At 44.5% G+C, this 23,388-nt stretch overlaps 1 protein-coding gene across 1 annotated transcript in view; it reads right to left on the reverse strand.

The window, feature by feature from the left end:
* Nucleotides 1-10,629: 10,629 nt before the first annotated feature.
* Nucleotides 10,630-23,388, reverse strand: part of Ser (protein serrate) — a 326,797-nt gene continuing 314,038 nt past the window's right edge. The window contains exons 11-19 of the mRNA XM_080269550.1: nucleotides 22,595-22,929; nucleotides 19,829-19,979; nucleotides 19,097-19,255; nucleotides 15,963-16,076; nucleotides 15,363-15,590; nucleotides 14,012-14,559; nucleotides 13,420-13,755; nucleotides 12,315-12,462; nucleotides 10,630-11,195 (exon numbers count right to left, since the gene is read on the reverse strand). Of these exons, the coding sequence (XP_080125676.1) occupies nucleotides 10,630-11,195; nucleotides 12,315-12,462; nucleotides 13,420-13,755; nucleotides 14,012-14,559; nucleotides 15,363-15,590; nucleotides 15,963-16,076; nucleotides 19,097-19,255; nucleotides 19,829-19,979; nucleotides 22,595-22,929 (2,585 nt within the window). The remainder of the gene's footprint in view (nucleotides 11,196-12,314; nucleotides 12,463-13,419; nucleotides 13,756-14,011; nucleotides 14,560-15,362; nucleotides 15,591-15,962; nucleotides 16,077-19,096; nucleotides 19,256-19,828; nucleotides 19,980-22,594; nucleotides 22,930-23,388) is intronic.

Below are 23,388 nucleotides of genomic sequence, written 5' to 3' on the forward strand. Positions count from 1 at the left end.
ACCCACACCTGCACCTGCTGTCCTCAACTTGCTTTCTTATTAAACCATATTAACTACACCTCAAAACTCTCTCTCTCTTTTTCTCTCTCTCTCTCTCTCATGGAATATTTCTTATGCGAAAAAAAATTCTACTGGCACTCATAACCTCCTATCAACTTCATTTATTCTCAACACCTGCCATTTAACAACTCAGCCTAGCCAAATTTTTTCCCCCCTAGATTTACTGAGACTATATACTCTAATTATATCCCAAGTGCTTTAAATCTAGCCTTCTCAGAGTAACAGTTAATGCTATAATTAATATATATTTTACTATTAAGATACCAATACAAAAACAGCTAACATTACACCATAACCTAAAAATCTATCTATGTACTGCCAGACGCCTCAATCTCGTAAGGTGTGGTCACATACAAATCGCCTCCACGTCGTCCTGTCCGATGCCACTTCATTGCCTTCCTCCCTGTTCACATTACCCTCTCTCATATTAAACCGGTACCCCTCCATCCCCTCTCTCCATCTCATCCTCGGCCTCCCCCTCCCCCTTCACCTCATTCGCATACACTCTCCCTGTCAGTCTCTCCCTCTCCATACTAAAAATAAAGCATCATCTGTATATTTCAAGTCATATTACAAATCATGAAGTTGTAAAAGAAAAAAATACTATATATCATTTAGATTGAGATGTTAATGATATGCCACGCTTGTTGTTTTTATTTTTATTTTTTTTCTGCGTAAAAAGTGAACCTGGAACAAAATGACTCTGTCCTTGTATTCACGGACGGAAGAGCGGCTTTGTATTTTTTTTCCCTGCCATAATTATTAGAGACAACACAGAGTTAAAGCTTGCACACCATGTTTTATAATACAGCATCTGCCTGACTTATGATCTGTGTGATTTCAATTATGATGCATTAAAATATCATCAAAACGCCCACATATGGTTATGCTGCTCATTTATTTGCTAGTTATATACATTTTCCGCAGTTGATCTTATACAGGCCACTGACTTTTATTTTCCTTCGAACTTTATTACCGGCGGTGAAGCCCACACGTCCAGAAGTAGTACATCTGGGGACTTTTTTTCTCCTTCAAGAAAAGTTTGAATATCTGATCTTGGAGAACTCTGAGCGGTTTTCTTTAAGACATACAAAGCAGTTCAGCTTGAATTTTTGAACTGATTTAACATGTCAACTGTTGTGTCGGCTGACAAGTATTGCGCGATTTTCAGTTTCGGCTATTTGGAGGCATTTAGTGACTTTCTTCTGAAACACAAAGTTGATCTGCTTGAAATTTTGAGTTGATATATCAGTGGTTGCATCATGTGATGCATCTGCTCACTATTTAGCAATTATCAACTTTGGCCATAATGAGACGTTTTAATAAAACAATCACATATTCTATGAGTTTCAAAGAGAGAAACTTTAAAAATCAGCTACTGTAGCTTCGCTGCAGGTCTATAAAAATACTGAAGTCTCTTCTTGCTTAGCTTCACAGACCTGACTTCTGAAAGGGTCTCATCTGAAAATGTTTGGTGACTTGCGTCCTTACAATCTAAGCCTCCAGTAGGTACGGTGTTTTGTGAAGCCGAAATTGCTCTGGCAACTTATACCGGTACCTTATTTACCTTAAGCTGGACTAGAGTCTCGTCCTTTTGCAGCCTGTTTCATGTAGCTGCATGGCAAAATGGATAATGTTATGGCTCGCTTTTCTTGGCATAGCATTTCTTTGTGACTGGCATCATACTCCAGAGCAGATCTTTTCATACAACTCAGTAATCAAAATGGAGAATGCAATCTTTGGCCAAGTTAAAGTAAAAAGGGTATAGCAAGTACAGTAATGGAAAATGACTTTATACAGGGCTCTTGTTTTTTTGGCAATTACCTCAAATTAGTGTAATCAAGCCTCTTTTATGGTAATTCTGAGGTACTGGCATTTTTAAGGTACTTCTGAGGTAGTCCAAGTATCTATAAGGTAATTCTGACATAAAGGTAAATCCTTAAATTAGGGTCAATACTAATATACTTTAGTGGTATACAATAAGTGGACACTATCAAATAATAATTGCAGTAATTGATAACTTGATAACCATGCCTGATAATTTCTTCGTGTACTTCCTGTACAGCACACGTTGCCAGGCTGGCCACAGGTTTTCATGGTACCAATGCTCAGTCCACGCCCACCTGTCAGACGAGTTGGGGAGGAAAGCAGTAGCAGGGCAGCCCTCATATTTACTTGCTGTTCATTCATGAGTTACTCTACGTACATTTGTCTCGTACATTCCTGATACTACTAGTGACTGTTCATTGTTAGTTGTATGGGATTTATAGCTTGCAAGATTTGTTGTGAAGGTCTTTCTCTTTATTACACCAGCCTCATTTCAGACATGAATGAAGGTCAACCTCACATTGATTTTATCAAAATTAAAACCTATTCTTGAATGTATATTGACATCGAGCTCCTGCTCTTTTCAGTGTCCTTGATCTATTTATATGGCTATGGCACTAAAAAGTGACGAGGATGTAGATTATGACACAAATGACTCAAACGCTACACCATCATTAAAGAAATGCAAGCCTTCCTACAAACAAAAGTTTCGCTCTGCTTGGCTGCAACTTTTAGAGTTTAAAGACAGGTTAAAGGCACCTCAAAGGAAATCAAAGCCCACATGCTCAGTTTGTTCAACATCTGTACCTTGTTCAAAGTCAGGCACTGAGAGACATGGAAAAAGTGCTGGACACATGACAAAAATTAAAATAATTAAACCTCAGTGTAATGTCAGCAATTGTTTAATGGCACATCAACATCCTGCTGCCTATAAGATGTTAACTGAAGATAGAATTTGCTGTTTCACTGCTGAGAACAATTTACCCTTTTCTTTGTCAAAGTCACTACTTAACCTCATGAAAGCAACCTGCCCATCTAAATTAAGTGGAAAAAGAAACTGTACACCAGTTGAAAATGTCAACCACAAAATGTACCAATAGCATTCGGCAGGGTCTAGGATATAAGTTTGCTAAGTCTCTGGTAGAAACTCTTAAAACAACAAACTTCAGCATCATAGCAGACAAAACAACAGATGTTAGCAGTGAAAAACAGTTGGCACTGTGTGTAGTCTATTTTGATTATGAAAATTTTGAATAACATCCTTCTCTGACATGGTTGTAGCTGAAATGAGTGATGCCAAATCCTTGTATGCAGCTATCAAAAAGTATTTTGAAGACAAAGGTATCCCTTTTAGGAATGTACTGTAATTGGGTTTGAATCAGATACCTGTAATGTGATGGCTGGGGAAAGACATAATGGAGTCACTTCAATGAAGGCTGAATTTCCCCACATTTCATTTATCAAACGCAGCTGCCATGTGATCCATCTGTGTGTATCTCACGCATGCCTGAAACTGTCAACGACACAGGACAATTTGTGTAGGCATGTCATTTCCCATTTCAGCCGATTAAGTCTTTGGTAACATGAACTGAGAGATTCAACAATTTTTTTACCTTTCCCCCCCCCACAAGATATTGGCATTCAGGCAAACACGTTGGCTGTCTTTAGAGTCATGTGTTGGCCGCATTTTAAAGCAGTGGGCTGTCCTGTCTCTCTATTTCACATCAGTGATAGGTGAAACCCGTGATCCTTCCTATGTAACAGAACGTATCATCAGAAGCCTAAATAATACACAGGCATACCCTGGTTTAACGACGTATGGTAATTGGTTAGGTAAAGCCCCAACGATAGACAGGGTATCGTATAATGGGGTACTTTTAACATGTAAAGCAATGTGAAGTGTTTACCAGTCTTGGGTTTCCCCCCAAACCAAGTGCAAAACCCACCCAAATGAGCCCAAAAATAAGTTTAAAGCCAATCTAAATGGGCTAACAGCTGTCAAGGAAGCTAACCTAAGCCTAATACCTGTAAATAACTCACTGGAATCAACATAGAAAATCTGAAAATCGTCAAATATGTCTGGAAAACGTAAAGTTTAGTAAACTGTACCCCAAAATGACAATGTTCACCCCACCTATGGCTAAAACACATTAATCTAAGTCTAAAAACAGTTAATAAATCACCCTAAACACACAATTTTAGACTATCATCAAAATCGGTAAAAAAAAAAAAAATCAAAACCCATCGTTAAACTAGGGTATGGCCATCATTAGGCGGGGTATGGTGGTATTTCTATCCCCTTCGTCAAGGCGGGGTATCGCATCTCAGGTTATCGTATATCGAGGTATTACTGTATTCATTAAAGCTCAGTTGCAGTTTGTACAAGTTCAGCTGTACCAAATCAATGAATTCAATACAGTATTTCAGAGTGCACACCCCAAGTTACAATATCTTCATGATCAAGTGGGAAAACTGCTGAAAAAGCTTATGAGTGACTTTATTCAAGTAAAGTAGCCATCTTGCATAACAGTGGCCCATTCTCTCCTGAAGTTCACAATACTAGTTTCCATGTCCCAGTAATGCATGTGTATGTTGGCACTCAAGTTACAGACACTCATAAATTCTCCAGTAAGTAATGACACAGAAGGCATGAAAAAGTTCAAGATGAGCTGCAGGGCATTTTTGGCTGAGTTCAATGATCAAATACCCACTAGGTTTGAGACCAAGTCACTTAAAATTGTCATTTCTAATTCCTGAAAATGCCCTGAACCTGAAACCCAACAGCCTGAAGGAAGTACCGGCATTCCAATCATTTCCTTACATGAAAGAAATCTGCGACTGTGAATATGAAGATTTAGAGTGGAGGCAGCTAGGTGTGGATTCAGAGTAAGGGAATTCCAGCAGAAAGCAGGATGCTGTAGACTTTTGGAAAAATCAGCTGAGTAAAATGAAAATGAATGGTCAACCCAAGTACGAAGTACCTTAATCTAATGAAGTGGTTGGATGTGCCTTTTTTCTACTACATTCTAATGCTGCATTTGAAAGAATTTTCAGTCAGGTGCATTTGATCTGATCAAGCCAGATTTAAGAAATTCCCTTAAACAGTGTAGTCTGGTCAGCTTGTTGCATGTGAGAAATGGACTTCGTCAGGCTGGAATAAATGCACATGAGCTCGCAATGGTTAAGGATCTCAGAGTTGCACATACACAAGTTGACAGCAACGCAACAGAATGAATGCCAACAGAAACATGCATGTTTAAAATGTAAAGTAATCTGCACAGCGATATTGCTAAGATTCACAGTCTAATATCTCCATATATATATTCACCAGTTCTTAAATCAAGTTCATACTTTCTTCTCCCATTATTATTTTTTAAAGTACTTATATTTTGTTCCACTTTCTCTTTCAAGGTACTTCTCATGTACTTAAAAATCAAGTTCCGAATATAATTTTTAAAAAGAAATCTCCCATGTACTTTAAGCTGAAAATATACCCGGTATTGTGAGAAAGTAATATGAAAAGCAGTTCCATTAAACTTATTTGTGACCTTTCTGGTAGTATAACAATCACACAAATATACTAAAAATATAAGTAGTTATAGGAAAAAGTGACAAGTGAACTAATATTCAAGTAGTTATAGGGAAAAAATGACATATGCCCTAATATTCAGGCAGTTATAGGGAAAAAAATGACATGAAATATAACATTCAGCTGAGGTAACTCTGTAGTAATTTCAATTGAAAGTTGAGGTAAAGTCTTAGAGTTTCAGGTAATTTTCCTATTATTCTAAGGTAATTTTAAAAATCCACCCCAAGAACCTTGACTTTATACCGTTCAGAGCTAAATAAACAAACAGACGAAAGATGGCGGATGGCCTACAGTATCGTCGCTTCCTCCTTGTTCAAAAACTCCCTTATAAAACACATTTATTCTTTAACCGCCCCTGATTTATACCTAAGTAACAAAAATATTGCTCCCGAATAATTCCCTGCTAAATCTGTCAGTGTCTGTTCGCAAAATAGAACCTAAATGGGTGCTAATCGTAAGAATGCACAATAGCGAGGTTGGAGTCACATGTGCTCCCGCTCTTTAACTCTTTAAATGTCCTCAAACCACGCGTGTGCTAAAGCCATTTCTTACCCTCCAGAAACAGGGACGCCTTCATGCAAATCATAAAATAAGAGAGTAAACGAACGAAAAATAAGCAAATAACTCACCCGGTTGTGGGAGAACGTGTAATTCTCGAAGCATCCTGACGACTCACTGATGTCGGCCATTTGAAGACAGAGCGCCGAATTCGTATATACCACGCCTCCCACGGCAGTATGGGCACCAGTATATATTGGTGACTGCAGGAAGTAGTCTTCTGATCGATGTAGCACGGTTAATTTGTCGTTGGTCCCTCGCCATGCTCAGAAATCGACAAATATAAAACACGAACAAGCAACCCACCCCTGTCACCACCACCGTCGCGTCTCCTCTGGTGGACGATGCTTTGTGCCGTCATAACATGGCCGTTGGTTCTCTTGCACTTTAATTTATATTTTTCGACCAATTACCGACATTATGCCATACCTATCATCCACAGTGCAATTTTTTTTTTACTGTAATTAAAGTTAAAACAATGAACTGTAATTAATTTTAACAATTTGTTTTTAAAGAACATGCTTTCATATTTTCGCAGGGGTAACTATGAAGGATGAGACGCAGCTCTTGATAACCATACACGTAGTTCCCTAATCTTTATTATTATTATTATTATTAAACTCGATAGATGACAAAGTGTTGACAAACTTGAGAACTTATTTGCACAGTAACCAAGGAGACTCGTTTCTACCCCATGTCCTTAAATCAAGTACCCACGACTTAGCAGGCCTATTTTATTAACAGAAGTAGCACAGTTCCGTCAGATAAAAACAGACGGACTATAGTGGGTGGATAACTTGGTATATTTAGCCAAGGGGAAAACTTTACGATATATTTTGAGAAATTTCGTAGTCTATGTACAGAAAAAAATTAGTGACTTTTAATGCAAAAATCATCATCTCAATCACCATCATCATCTCAAACACCATCACTACCATCTCAGTCACCACCATCACTCAATCACCATCATCATCATCTCTTAACCCTTCCACGTAAAGACAAACTAAAGCAGACTCCAAAAACACTAGCAAGCAAATAAAAACACATTAATAAAGGAAGTAAGGGCAATAAAACACACACACATTACTTCAAATAAAACTTTACTGTCTTTTCACGGTGCTCCCTCTCGCCCGATGCTGCTGCGTGTGTACCAAAAAAATATATATACTTTATTTTTACTTTATTGTGTGTCTGTGTGTGTGTGTGTACCAAAAATATATACTGTATACTTTATTCTTTATTATGTATTGCTAAACTAACGCAGTCCTGATCACCGGGTTATAGTGTGTGTGTGTGTGTGTGTGTGTGTGTGTGTGTGTGTGTGTGTGTGTGTGTGTGTCCCTCTTATGGGGCCCTGTTTTGGTGGATTTGGGATGGTTTCTAGCACTTCTTCGTAACTATTTATGGCCTCCCTTTTTTTATGCCCACACCAGCAGACTGTGCCGGTCCCCCAACACACAACACATCGCCAGGTAAGTCCCTAGTGGGGCGAATTACAGACCAACCATCATTTCAGCACATTACACTTTAATATAAATCTGTATGTGATTAGTAAAATCTATGTCGACTTTACTATAAGAACGCAAAAGAAAGATAGTAAAGTGTCATAAGCAAATGAACTCCCTAAGCAGTCTCCAAATAAAGACAAAGTAAGGAATGTCAGAGGAGTAAAACAGGAGTAAAGAAAGTGAGGAAAGAGGAGAAAAAAGCCGACCCCTCAGAATCAAAAACTGCCATCAACTCCTTGTCCTAAGATTATTATTTTTTTTACGTAAGATGGCTGGAGAAAGTGGGCAAAATTACTGTATTCCACGTCTCTTGTCTTTCCTATAATTAACAAATATATTAGGCACTCCATCGTTATTCCATTCTTCTCTATATATTAAGATGATGAGAGTGAAGGCAGACGTGAGCTAAGAACGTTGGTGGTGTGGATCTAGGTATATCTCAATGTGGACGCGGTGGACTGCTGGCTGACATTGCCCTTCTCACCGACCTACCTGAGTTCAAAAGCCAGGTGTAAAATTTTCAGGTGTTTTTATAACGAAGTAGCACTCTAGAAGAACCACCCTTAATCCTTAGAAGAGAGCATTATTGGTATCATCATTTTCAGTGGGTGCTTGGGAGGGGAAAGGCACTAAAAATTTATACCGACCAGCCAGAAGTCAGCTTCATTTAAGTGGTCCTAAGTCCTTTTAAAAACAACACTGAAGACGCGACTCAGTGGCATCTTGAAGCTATTGGTACTGAATAGAAGTGTGTGTAAATGAACTGTAAACAAGTGCAAGTATAGAAAATTATAAGTAGTGATAAAAAAAAAAAAAATCATTCCGCTCGCCCTAGTTCCTCTCACAAATGACACAAGAGCCACACAACAGTACCTTAAAGCCGAATGTTGCAGCTTTCTACTGGTACCAAATATACGGTAAATAGATTGCATGAATTCTTTCCAATAGGCACATTTTTAAAGCTGCTAATCGTGCCACCTACTGAAATGCCAAACCACAAGAACGTCAAGAGAGGAGGAGGTAATGGCTCTAAACCTACACTGTGGACATCATTTTTGTTTTCTTATTATTGCGGGGCCAATATATTCAGCTTAGGAAAAAACCCTTGTGGTGTAGACGTTAATGAAGGCTGATTCTAACCTCAAAAAGTCTCATTCGAGCCACATACTGAGAGCAAGAATAGAATATATAAGGTGTCCTCGCAGTGAAGGGATTAAAGATGTGGATAAAAATAATAGGAACTGGTGAAGGAAAGAGCATTAGCACGTAGATTCAGGTCTCCGTGTAAACTCGTAAGGCCACTGTGTATTTTAACTAGAGTTCCAGTTAAATTCTGAACAATAGGATGTTACATTAGTTGAACCAAAACAAACTGGACCTGAAACCAACTCGTGTGTGAGCCCATCTTCCCTGACCCCACCATTTCCTCTGTCCCAACATCCCAATTTCTAAGTCCATCGCAGCCCAGTTTTACTCTCCGCTGCATACCCCCCAAATCTCTGCCCCCCCGCACCCTCAAACTGCTCTGCCTCCCTAACATACCCCAATTTTATGTCCCCAGCACCCTCCACTTTCCCAGTCTCTGTCCCCACGTAGGCCTACCCCATCTCAATTTCAGCCTCTCGTCCCCCCGTGTGGAGTCAGCAGCATCAGCACCGGGAAGAACCTTATGCAGCACCGGCCGGGAGCACCAATAAATACTTACATATTTACATTGCACAACACTGAATATAAATGTACAAAAATATCACAGCTCTACCTCAATATCAGGTCATGTTTGTTGGCCTAGCGCCCTCAGTACCTAGAGTCAGGTCAGTACTACCCAGGTGGTAATTTAAAGGTTGGATTCCCGTGAGATTAGAAGACTTTCCAACACCTCTTCCTCAGTGATATACTTTGCATTACATTTTACGACTGTCGTGTATAATGTTTATATTTCCCATCTCACTCCTGTAAGTGGGAAAAAAGTGAAGATGATGATACATGTACACTCTCTGCATTAACACCATATCATCATCCTGAATTAAACTGATAAGGGAGAGGTGGAAGGGAGCCTCCTAATTAACAAGAATGCATGTGTAAGGCCGTGTCCACACAGGAAGCAAGCAGATGTGGGCAAGCAGAGGCCAGGGTGGACAGGCAGGCGTAAACACTGCGGATATGTTTTCTTTCTTTTCCCAGAGTCCTCTATAATAAATGATCTGTCAAATATGCTTGATATGAGATGAATCCCAGATAAAGGCTGTCAGGGGAACATATGACAGAAGCTGCACAATGTTCAGTCAGTGCCACTGCCCAAACAATTTGTTGAAGGAAAAGTTAGATACCAATTCTTCTCACCTGGGTCCACACGGGTTTGCGTTCTTGTCCACACCTGTCTGCTGCCTACGAGACCACTTGTATGAGTTACAGTGATGCAAAACTTCCAACCCACACCTAACTGCGCTCCCTCACTTTCAGTATGGCCGCAACCTCATACTGTATGGAGGGCAGTGTGGGCCCCTGAACACTGCACACACACTACACACAAGCTGAGAATGGGTAGCAGAATAGAGCGGTGGGCCATGTTGCTAGTGTTGCCTTGTTGCTAGTGTTGCTGCCACCACCACTGAAAACTCGCACTTAGGTTCTGCAACACCCACTACACTATGTATACACTGTCATGTTGCACCCTCCTTACTACAAGCGTTACAGTTCAACGAGTTTCTGAACCATGTCTTGTAGAGGGAGAGGAGCATTACGGCACTACAGTACTGTGGTGTCCGGGGAGAAACACGCGGCCATATTACCAAAACTAAGTGCGCAAAGGTGTAAGAATACCTGCTTTATTTTACACTTATGGAACACCTGTGATTGTTAGGTGTGTAATCTGCGATGATTCAGAAGTCAGACATGTTAAATCGTCATCATATGCTCAAGAATTTATCCTACACATCTGGGGGCCTATCTCAACCTTTATGCTCTCACTTTCACTAATACGTAACTCAGTCCATCTCCTGTCCACACATTCAGGCTCTCAGTTTCAATAATATGGTCTTCAGTCTATCTCACTTTGTTCCGTCACCCTGGCATGGCGGAGTGAGTCGGCTAGACCACCATCTCGCTGGTGAGGTGGTCGTGATGGGATGAACGTGGACTGAGACCCTTCAGGTTAATTTCCTTCTGGATGCTCTTACAGGCAGGGTCGTGGGGCGTCATATTGCGCTCCACGTCGGCGTTCTGAACCTTCCTCATCGCAGTCGGTAGTCCATGGGTCGGCGATTCGCAGTCACTGAGGTCCGTCTCGGGTGAGGCTAATGCGGCCTTGGGCAACCCCGATAGATTCCCAGGGGAGGTCAAGGGGGCTCCACGGGGGTCACCAGGCCCCTGGGGAGTCACACGGGAGCAGGACGGACCGGCAACATCGCTTACCGTGAGGGCAGCCGGCTTCAGTGGGTTGTGATAACGCCACAGCTTCTCCTCATTCTCGTTGTTGGACTTCTCAGCGTGTGTGTCCTCTGCCAGCTTGTGCCTGGAGCTGTGTGTGGTGCAGGCGCTGTGGTGGTGGTGCAGGTGCCGCCGCCGACACTGCCACACACCTATCGCCACCAACCCCACCACAACCACGACAATCACTACCACAGTCACACCTGCCAACACACCACTGGCCACACCTGCAGCAAAACATAATAATCCCCTTCAGTCTGGTGCTGTATTTCGTTTAATTATATCTATCTTCAGACGATTTTATTCAGCTTCAGGGAGGCCTCTTGTGGTGAAAGGTTAGATGATGGCTTTATCTTACCCATCCAGCTCAAAAAGCCTCCCTGAAACTTTAACAAATCGTCTGGAAGTAGCAAAAGTATATTCAAAACTGCGTCATCGTGGTAAAAAGGATAATAACTTTTTTTCTAAGAAGAAGAGGGGCAGAATAGAAACTAGGAGAGGAAGAAAAGTTGGAAAAAAGATGGGCAGAGGAAAGAGAAAGTAGGTTTACAAATCACTGTTACCCCAGTTATTAAAACTGCATGAAAATAAAATATATCTTACAGTACAGTCTTGGTCAGTAGTTCCCTTACACTGCCTCAAAACTGGCAGGCATAATGTGATCGTTCCTTATTACTTCTATCATCCACTTCTTCATTTTCCCATCTGAAACGTGCAGCCCCGTAGATAGGCTATTTTAAGTCCAGGCTCTTCATTCTGACTAGCATTATGTGAGCAGAAACCACAACCATTCCTTGGCCGTAAACCCTTATCGGTCACATCCATTAGAAGCGTCCTAACCCACTAGTCCACCAGGTACCCATTTGACTATATGATTATCACCCACTATAGTTAATGGTTTCCCGGACTATACAAAACTACCGGCTTATCACTCAATGCAGAATCACTTGAAGGTAATACTACATCAAGTGAGTGGATGATGGTTACTCTCACATATGACTACTGATACTGAATTTATATGTATGTATCCATGAAGCAACTCAGTACCCTAGCAAATATTTAACTTAATGAAACTTTAAAATCGCAATCATCAGGGGTCCAACTGCTGACACCCGGGTTTTCTCCAGAATGAGGTCCTCTGAGGGGCTGTTTTGGCCCCTTTTCTGGCCAAACCCCAGGAAATCACGTGCCCCGCTTATGCCAAATTATTAGAACCAGAAATAATGAAGAGGTGTTTTGTTTCACGATTTTGGAACGCTGGATGTGTAAAGAGACTACTGACCACAAATGTACTTTAAACATGAGGTAAAAATGACCTAGTGGAGAGGGCATGGGTGGCTACTGACCTGGCTGAGGGCTGACCACGGTAGTCTCCACCTTGACCTCGACAGCGGCGGCCAGTGCGGTTGCAGGGGTCAGCTTGCGACTCACCAACTCACCCAGGGTCCTCGCCGCAACAGTCACGTCCCCTCGTACCACCTCGGACCCGTACCACTGTCACAACACAAAGGCAACATTCTGCTATTAAAAAGTACCACTGTCGCAACACAAAGGCAACATTCTGCTATTAAAAAGTACCACTGTCGCAACACAAAGGTAACATTCCACTGATCAAATGTACAGCTGTCGCAACACAAAGGTAACATTCCACTGATCAAATGTACAACTGTCGCAACACAAAGGTAACATTCCACTATTAATCACTTACCTTCAGTATTCAAAATATTCGGACTTTTTCTCCCATCTAAGGACAGGATGTGGTAATAACTAGAAACGTGAAGAAAGTATGAGAGAGAGAGAGAGAGAGAGAGAGAGAGAGAGAGAGAGAGAGAGAGAGAGAGAGAAACACTACTCTTTTTACTTTAACTTGGCCCGGGTTTTCATCCTTTTGCAACTTAGTTCCCATAGTTCAGTGGCAGAAAAAGACAATACTACAGCTCTACATCCTTTCCACAGCACTTCTTCTTGACTAGAATCATATTTTACTGTTAATCTCTTGTTACAAATCAGCATTCAAGGTGGAGAGATGGCAATTTCTGACCAAGTTAGAGTGAAGAGAGTATAGTTATAGATTCAGTATTAATTCACACTCTAATCTATATCAGTCAACAGAGCTATCACCATCCGTATCTCTGTAATTTTTTTTCCAGTTCAAACAAGATATATTTTTATTTTATTATCAGTATTTTTTCACAATAGAGAGAACTTCATCCTCCAAAGTGATACAGTTGTTCCTAAAGTGTTCAGGATCACAGGCAGATAAAAATGCACTTTATACCGTCTCTCTGCAATACAAGACCTTCACACTGTACGCCAGGTGAGCCCCAGAACAATCGACAATGAGATGGATGGATAGATGGATAGACAGATAGATGGACAGATAGACAGATAGATAGATAGACAGATAGAGAGATGGACAGATAGGTAGACATACAGATAGATGATACCAACCAGTGTGACTTCAATGGTGTCGTTGGTGCCCAGAAGAAGGCCGCAGAGTATTACGGGTGCGGGCGTGCTGGTATGTGCATGACGGTCCGCCCACGCCGCCCGCAAACCCTGGCAGACGGTTTGCACGCGGGCGCCCACAGGAAGGCCCGTGCGGTTGAGGACAAGGGTGAGTCTAGCACAGCCGTTGTTGAGGGTGGCGTGGTTGGGGACGCAGGAGGGGGACCCGGGGTTGGCACGTGGGGCGACCTGTTGGCCTGCCTCACTAAGCACGCGACACTCTCCCCACGGCTCACAGGGAGGCACCAGACACCACTGAGCCGGCCCTGGTACACACACCTGAATGCACAGTGATACGTACATGTTATATGGTTGTACATGGTGAAGTACGCGCAAACACACACACACACACACACACACACACACACACACACACACACACACACACACACCAAGTTTTATATACACACCAATACACCTGCTACACAAAAATATATTACAAGAAACACACACACACACACACAGACACAGACACACACACACACACACACACACACACACACACACACACACACACAAGCAGCCATCCACTCACCTGATGCTGCTCGCAGGGGTAGTGTCCGGGGTCACGCGCACGCAGACAGTTCTCGGGGCCACACCAGACGTCAGAGCAAGTTGCAACGCCGTGGCTGCAGTGGCACGAGTTGCACTGATGCCTCCACACTGCACCATGAGGCCTAAGATCCCCTCCCCACATGCAGGCCTCTGGGGTCTGTCCGGCCGTCGTGTTGGTCTCTACGTGTTGGCAGCGGCGACCGTGGCGACCCGGAGGACAGACGCAGCGGAAGTCAGCGATGCCGTCTACGCAGGTACTTCCATAGGCACAAGGGGACGACTCACACTCATTGATATTCACCCGACAGTCCGGTCCAGTGAATCCCGGGGTACACTCACACACGCGCCAGTTCACGCCGTCCACGCAGCGGCCGCCGTTGTAGCAGGGGTGGGGCGTGCAGTCGTTGATGTTGATGTCGCACGTAGCACCGTCCCACCCGTCTGGACACAGGCACGTGAACCCGTCTCCTGTGTTGACGCACGTGGCTCCGTTCTGACAGGGGGCAGAGTCGCAGGCGTGACGCTCGGCTGTGACAGAAAAAAAAAGAGACGAATGAAATATTTTTACAGTAATCGTTCATTTGTTTATAAAGACTCCAACATGCTTCGTCGGCCCTGATCACCTAATGGCGGCTCTCCACGCTGCTCGATCTCTAGCAGCCTCTCTCTTCAATTTCCCATCCCTGAGGTCACACTCCATGACCTCGTCCCAAGTAATTATATATACAACATTTACTCTATAAATCCGATGATATAATTTCTGTTTTATTCACGGTTTCAGACGATTTTATGCAGGGTACTTGCGGATTTCTGAACTGGAGGATTTAGATAAAGCCTTTCATTAATCCTTCGCTACTAAGGGGATTACTTTGCCTGAAGAAAATCGTCTGGAAACAGCATCAGTAAAACAGTATAAGACGTCATGGGATTGAAGAGTTTAATCCCAAGACAAGAAAGTGGAATTACACAGCCACAAGAGAGTATAATCAGCCACTAAATCTACGGTCATCATCATCATCATCATCAAAAAATGAAATGAGGGGGAGAAGTTAAAATGTCTCACACTAAACGCATACGAGAGTACCCAACCAGTCCAATCTCCTATGCCTCCATCATCACCTCAGCCCCATTTCCCACAAAATAAAAAAATAAATAAATAAAGGAATGGACAAGTAAGTAAGGAAGGAAGGAAGGAAGGTAGTTAGTCAGTCAGTCAGTCAGTCAGCCAGCCAGCCAGCCAGCCAGCCAGCCAGCCAGTCAGTCAGCCAGCCAGTCAGTCAGTCAGTCAGTATATAAAAAAGAGGGATGTGAAAAATATATTTGCCACTCACGAATCTGGCACGTCGTCCCTTTCCACTCCTCGGAACAGCGACAGACGAAAGCGTTGCCCAGGTCGACGCACGTGCCGCCATGCTGACACGTGCTGGCGTCGCAGTGGGTGGTGGTGGAGGAGCACGTGCGTCCCTTCCACCCGTCCTCACACACGCACGTGAAGTCCCGCACGCCGTCCACGCACGTAGCGTTGTTGCGGCAGGGGTTGTCACTGCACTCGTCCACGTCTGAGGATAGGAAAGATGGATAGTCACTGCCAAGCTGATAGTAGTTCACCCTAAAGCATTATGTCATTATCATCATCGTTATCAAGACACACACACACACACACACACACACACACACACACACACACACACACACACACACACACACACCACTTCACATACACTAACTTTCCACACACTACGTACCTCTCGCAGTAATCACACGTCTCCTACCTCAGTGCCATCAGAAAATGCCAAGCTCTCTCTCTCTCTCACTCTCTCTCTCTCTCTCTCTCTCTCACACACACACACACACACACACACACACACACACACACACACAACCTCAACCTCTAGCCACACTCCTCCTTTCTCAGTGGCAGGGTAACTCACCAATATTACACAGGGGTCCCTCCCATCCGGGGTCACACACACACTGGAAGCCGTTCACGAGGTCAACGCAGGTGCCGCCGTTCAGACAAGGTGAGGAGGCGCAGTCGTTCACATCTGTTAAGGAAGAAAAAAACACCTCCTATACTCCTTTCCCTCAAACTTGGCTTGAAATTCCTATATCTTGAATGCTGAGTTGTAGGAGTGGAGTGACACCATGATGCTAGTCATAAAGAAGTGCTCTGGAAAGAGGAGGGGTAGCACTGTCTTTTTCTGCCACTGTGCTACATGAAATAAGTTGTAAAATGTCGAATATCTAAGCCAAGTTACAGTAAAAGTAGTATAGCTTATTTCCGCTTCTCCGTTCATGCTTCTCTCTCTGTGCGTACACATACTTCCTTCTCTGTTTAATTACTTCACCACACGTTGAGAGAGAGAGAGAGAGAGAGAGAGAGAGAGAGAGAGAGAGAGAGAGAGAGAGAGAGAGAGAGAGAGAGAGAGAGAGAATTATTAGCCCACACCTGTCTCTCAATATTTTTCTTTCACTGTTTTCTTATTACCCTCAAAGCCTTTTATCCAAGTAAGTAAAGATCTTCGGTTTTGACTGAATAAATCCTACATCTCTCATCTTCAGGTCGAACAATCAATCCTAAGTACATTAAAATCAAGAGACAGAAATAATAAAGAAAGAAAGAAAAAGGAAAAAGACAATGAAGAAAAGTCATCCAGTCGAAGGCGCTACAAACCTCCTTACTCCACACACCAAACGTCTTCACAACCCTCTTAGATTCTACCTGACCAATTTATGCCTATTAGGAGAGACCATTTACCTGTGCATAATGAGAGGCCATTTAAGTTACAAGCAGCCTTTCTAAGCAAAATTGTCACTTGATAGCAGGGAAAAAAAATAGATGTTTATAAAAAGGGTGCAACAAGTGTAGTAAAGGTGTCAACTGGGTCTGCTTCTACTCTATCTATCTATCTATTTATGTATCTATCTATAGCCCGACGCTCTAATCCCGCAAAGGGTGGCCGTAGACAAAGCGCCTCCTAGTCGCTCTGTCACCCATCATTTGACTGCCATCTCCCAACTCACTCCCCCCTCCCTCATATACCTCTCGACTCCATCCCTCCACTTCATCCTCGGTCTCCCCTCCCTCCCTCCACTTCACCTACATACACCCTCTTAGTCAGTCTTTCATTCTCCATTCTCTCTGCTTCTAATGCCTTATATAATTTTTTTCACAGTGGTATCAAATAAAAAAACATGTCCTTGTACTAAAAAGCTTAACTCTTGGTCACGATAACACATGCCGGAACACCTGCAGCGTCGTACCTACACAGGTGGACAAGAATCAGAGTGACAGGTGTACATGACATAGGCTTGTACGGTCACTGGCAGTTGTTCACACCCGGGTTATCAGGAAGGGGAGGGGTGAGGAGGGGAGGGAGGTGGGGGAGAGAGGGAGGGGAAGGGAGGGACGAGAGGATAGGGAAAGAGGAAGAAGAGGAGAGATGGGAAGAGAGACAGGGAAAAAAGAGGGAAAGGGAGAGAAAAAGAAAGGGAGGAAGAAACTGAGAGAGGAAAGAGGGGGAGATGGAAGAAGGAAAAAAGAGGAATAAGGGAATGAGGGGAAGGGGAAGATGGTGGAGAAGAGTTAGGCAAATATAAGCAATAAATAGAAAATTCAACTAGATAAGGTAATGAAAGGAAGATGTAACAGCAATAGAGAAGTAAGGGAAGAAGGGAGAGGTGAAGGGGATGAATGTGTCAAGAAAATGGGTTAGAGGAATGACAGGGGAAGGGGAACGAAGGATGGGAGATATAAGTGGCAGGAAAAGGTGCGGCAGAGGTAGGTAGGCAGGTAGGTACTAGGGTGGGTGGGTGAGCGGGTGGGTTGGTAGGTATGTAGGTGGGCTGGTGGGTAGGTAGATAGGTAGGTAGGTAGGTACGTAGCTGGCAAGTGGGTGGGTGGGTAAGTGGGTGGATGAGTTGGTACGTAGGAAGGTAGGTGGATAGGTAGGTGGGTGGGAAGGTAGACAGGTGCGTAAATGATTAAGGTACAGGAATACAATGTTACGGGAAAGAAAAAAAATCAATTGAGAAGAAAAAAAAGAATAAGGAACAGGAAGAAGAGGAGAAGAGGAAGGAAAAAATTAAAGAAGTGACAAGGGAAGTGAGGAGGGAGGTGAAGGGGGAAGGAGAGGAGAGTGACGCGGAAGAAGAGGTGAAAACGAGAGAGACATGAGTGAGGAGAAAATAGTAGTGAAAAAGAAGGGAGCAAACAGAGGTGAATGAAAGGGTGTAGAGGGGCCTAGGTAAGGTAAAAAGGAAGGGAGGGGAGGGAAGGGTGTGGCAGAAAAGGTGGGACAGAGGTATAATCAGCAATCAAGGACGGTAGTGACTTTCAATGGGGAGGGAGAAGGGGGTCACTCCGATACCATCATCTCGCATACCAAACGTGCCCCACTCCACCTCACCCCACCCCGCCCTACCCCTATTTTGCCCCACCCCGCCCTACCCCTATTTTGCCCCACCCCACCCCGCCTTACCCCAATCTGCCCCACCCCATCCTAAACTACCCCACCCCTTCCCAACACGCCCTACTCCTCTTTGCCCCACCCTATCCCACCTTACCCCAACCTACCTCACCCCATATTAACCCCATCTGCCCCACCCCATCTCAATCCGCCGCACCCATCCTCACCCCAAAACACCCCACCCCAACCCCATCCCACCCTAATCCACCTCACCCCAAGTTATTTCGGTCACTTTTCTTCTCTATGCTCCTCCTCCTCCTCCTCCTCATCATCATCATCATCATCATCATCATCATCATCATCATCATCATCATCATCCAGTTTATAATTTTCTTCAAGTACGTGTTGCCTGGGTATTGGCGATTTAGCTGATCTGGGTTGCTTTTTTTTTTTCCTTTTTATTATGTATCTTCCCTAAACACGACTTTCGTAATTAAGAGGGAGACAGGTGTGTAAACCAGGTGAGAGAGAGAGAGAGAGAGAGAGAGAGAGAGAGAGAAACAAAATAATAAAGTTCCTCGCTCTACTTACTGACTTGGCAATATTGCACAGAGAGAGAGAGAGAGAGAAACAATAAACCTCCTCGTTCTACTTACTGACGTGGCAATACTGTGCAGTGTAGCCGGGATCGCAGACACAAGAAAAATCACCACTAGCATGACTAACGCACCGACCATGAGCTCCGCAGATGTTTGAAGGCACGTGTACCACTTCGCCCGTCTCCTGCAGCTCCGGTACCGTGCAGCTGTCCACCACTGCGGTACGGGGGAGGGAGAGGAGAGGTTAGAAAAGGTACAGGGCTTGTGATCATTCCCGTACCGTCCACTATTACGGTACAAGTGAGAGCAAAAGGGGATACGCAGGTACTGGCTTTGCGATCAAGAGTTATGGTACCACATCTATCCACAACTACGGTACGGGGGAGCAGAGGGAAGAAGGGGAGGAAGGGGGAAGAAGGGGAGGAAGGGGGAAACGGGGGAGGAAGAGGGGGAGACGGGGAGGAAGGGAGAAAGACGGGGAGGAAGACGGAAAGACGGGGAAGAAGGGGGAGAAAGAGAGAGAGGAAGGACAAAAGAGGAGGAAGGGAGAAAGAGGAAGAGGGAGACAGGTCAGACATGGGTAGGGCACCGTATTTCGTACCTAACACCTTTCCCCGTGCGATTTATTTTGACGTATGAGTGAAGGTCGTTATAGCTACCACCATCCTCTCTTCGGGGGAAAGGTGGGGGGTAGGGGGAAGTCTGTATCCGCCCAGTTATAATGATGTCAATGAGTGCAAAAATCAACACATCGGTAACCAGGGGAGGAAGAAACAAAGGCTGAGTTACCTAGGCACGGTGGTGTGGTGCAGGCAGGGCGAGGCAGGGCGCAGGTCTTGCCCCCCCAGCCTTCCGGACAGTGGCAGTAGTAGTCTTGCTGGGTGTTGATGCAAGCCGCGCCGTTCTCACAAGGGTTGGGGTTGCACAGGTCAATGTCACTCTGGAAGAACGATAGGAGAGGTGTATTGCATTAGTTCTAGCAATAACACACAGCCTACAGCAGTACAACACACACACACACACACACACACACAGAATTTAACCCATTCTTTCTTGGTCCATGGCCCACCTTTCCACAAAATGTCATTGAAATTCATTAAGAAGTTTTGGAGATATTGTACGGGATACTCCGGAGCGGGATCCCTCTTAATGGCAATGGCACTGGCGGAGGTCTGCACTTTCTGATCGCTTTCTAGTTATTATCTATTGTAAGCTTAATGACCCTTGTGATTTATTCTCTTGTAGGCAAAACCCATTATTAACCATTGGAATTTTATTACTTTTCTTTTATTCAATGTGTGTGTGTGTGTGTGTGTGTGTGTGTGTGTGTGTGTGTGTGTCTGTGTGTGTGTGTGTGTGTGTGTGTGTGTGTGTCTGTGTGTGTGTGTGTGTGTGTGTGTGTGTGTGTGTGTGTGTGTGTGTGTGTGTGTGTGTGTGTGTGTGTGTGTGTGTGTGTGAGAGAGAGAGAGAGAGAGAGAGAGAGAGAATAGATGGTGACAGGGAGAGGGGTGGGAGATAGAGGAGAGAGATGGAGAGGGGGAGAGAGAGAGAGGAAAGACGGAGGGGGGGGGGAGAGAAAGGAGAAAGGTCGAGAGGGGGAGAGAAGAAAGTGAGGGAAAGTGGGAGGGAGGAGAGGAAGATGGAGAGGGGGAGAGAGAGGAAGAGAGGAGAGAGAGATTGAAAGCTTATTAACTGCACAATAAAGCTCAATAATCATGCAGTAGGAGGCTCAGTAAATCAGTAGGACTCAGCCAAACCCCATCCACAATTCCCCTCACACACACACATAAAGTCGCCACTACGATAAAGCTGACGGCATAATTAGCTTTACATTTACGGCTAATATTCGTAAACACGGCTAGGGATGCGCAGGGCTGAGATGGATGGTGATTGGGATGGGTGGGGGAGGGAGAGGGGAGAGGGAGAGGAGAGAGACTAAGGACTGGCAGGAGCTGATGAAGGATGAGAAGAGAGAAGAACAGGGAGAAGGAGTGGGGAGACGTGGGATAGAAGAGGGACTGGAAGGAGTTGGTTGATGATAGGAGAGGACAGAGGAGTGGAGGGGACTGGAGAGGAGGAGGAGAAAAGGGGTATGGGGAAGAAAGAGGTGGGAGGAGTTGGTGAAAGATAGTGGAGGAATAAGAAGTGGAAGGGACTGGATATAGGGTGGAGGAGGAAGAGAGAAAAGGGATGTGGGGAGGAGAGGGGTGAGGAGAAAGAGGATGTGAGGAGTGGGAGTGAGAGAGGGAGGATATGGGGACAGGATCTGGGAAGAATGAGGAGAGGGAAGAAGAATGAGAGGAAGGAAAAGGGAGGAGAGAAGAGGGATTGGAATTTGGCAGAGGAGAGAAGAGGGAAAAGGAATGGCAGGAAGAGGGGAAAGGAATGAGGAGGGTGGATGTGAGGGAAGCTGGGAGGGGGGGTTAGAGACAAGAAAATGAGAGACTGAAACGGAGAGGAGAGAGGACAGGAAGAAGGATATGAGGGGGTGAAAGTGAGACAGGGAGGAAGTGGGAATAGGATGTGAAATAGGATGTGAGGAGAGTGAGGAGAAGAAAGAGGAGTGGAGGTAAGGAGAAGGAATGTGGGTGTAAGGATGGTAGGAGAGGGATGGATATGAGATGGGAGAGGTAGTGGAGATCATAATAGGAAGGAAGAGGATAGAGTGGAGAAGGATGGAGACGAAAAGTGAACGTGAAGGAAGAGGGATTGGAAGGGAGAACGGATAATATGGAAAGGGAGATGAGTGTAGGAGAGGGAGGAAGTGGGGCAGGAGTGGAAGGGAGAAGAATCAGGACAGAGGAGAGGTGGAAATGAGGAGAGGAAAATGTAAAAAGAAGTGGAAAAAGGTACAGGGAGAGAAGACATGTAGGGAATGAAGAAATGAATGGGAAAATGCAGGGAGGGAAGGAACACAGGAGATAGTACCTGAAAGAGAAGTAGGAGGGAATGTAGACAGTTTGACAGGGAAAGGAAATAAGCTAGAGTGGGTACTGGGAATCGTGACAGAAGGGAAGAACAGAAAGAAAATGAATGGGGACAGTAGAGTGAGTGAAAAAAGGGTTGGAAAGGGGAGACAGAAACAGTAAACAGAGAGCGAGGAAAAGAAAAAGGAGGGAGCAGGGAAAAAATAAGAGACAGAAAGACAGGACATGAGACAAGGATGCAAGAGAACAGAAGTCAGGAGAAAAAGAGAATGAGAACTGGAAAATTAGAGAGATGAAGAGAAGAAAGGAGAGGTAGGAAGCAGACAGGATATATAAGACAGGAAGAAAGCGAGACAGCTAAGAAAAATACACGTAATCACAAGGTGCACTAAGCTCAAAAAACGAAGACAAGGGGTAGCAGTGGCCAAGAGAGTTTTAGACACACGAGAAACCAAAACAGAATCTTGAAGTCATCGAGTGAAAGACCCACCCATCACGTAACCTAAGGAACAGACGGATAGTAAGCCTCCCAATCACACGAAAACATTAGATATCCACACGAACGGAACACACGAAAACTTACCTCACCTATCCACACACACACACACACACACCATCCAACACTCACCTCACACTGCAAACCGGAGTAGCCGACGGGGCAGATGCATGTGTAGTGGGCGACCTGATCCACACACTCCCCTCCGTTGTGGCAGGGCTGATCCGCACACTCGTCCACCTCCTCCTGGCAGTGGCGTCCGGTGAACCCAGGTGGACAGGCGCAGTGATAATCAGCCACCAGGTCGATGCAGGTGCCACCGTTGACGCACTGCCCCTCACAGTCGTCCAAATTGATGTCACAGTTCTTGCCCTCCCACCCCTCTCGGCAGTGGCACTCGTAGTTGCCCTCCAGGTTTTGGCACGTCACTGCGTTGATGCACGGCTGGCCCTGGCACTCGTTCGAATCTACGAGAGGTGGATGATAGGGGGGTAATTATATGGGTGTGAATCGTGACAGGGGGAAAGTATAGACGTTTGAATCGGCGACAGGTGGATGGCAGGAAGGAAATTATAGGGGTATGAATCATGACAGGGGGAAAAGCACAAACGTAAGACAAGGATGAGAGAGAAAAATATAGACGTCTGAATCTACGAGAGAGGGATGACATGGGAAATTATAGACGTTTGAATCACGACAGGGAGAAAGTATAAACGTTTGAATCTATAAGAGAAGGATGACAGGGGAAATTATAGGGGTGTGAATCATGACGGGGGGATATGTCAATCTACAAGAAGGGGATGATAGGGGAAATTACTGACGTTTGAATCATGACGGAGGGAAAAGTATAGACGTTTGAATCCACAAGAGAAGGATTACAAGGGAAATTATAGACGTCTGAACGCACAAGAGAGGGATGAGAGGGG

The sequence above is a fragment of the Coenobita brevimanus genome, chromosome 34, assembly GCF_032717465.1.
Source record: "Coenobita brevimanus isolate Jiangsu-jjx chromosome 34, ASM3271746v2, whole genome shotgun sequence".
NCBI lineage: Eukaryota > Metazoa > Arthropoda > Malacostraca > Decapoda > Coenobitidae > Coenobita > Coenobita brevimanus.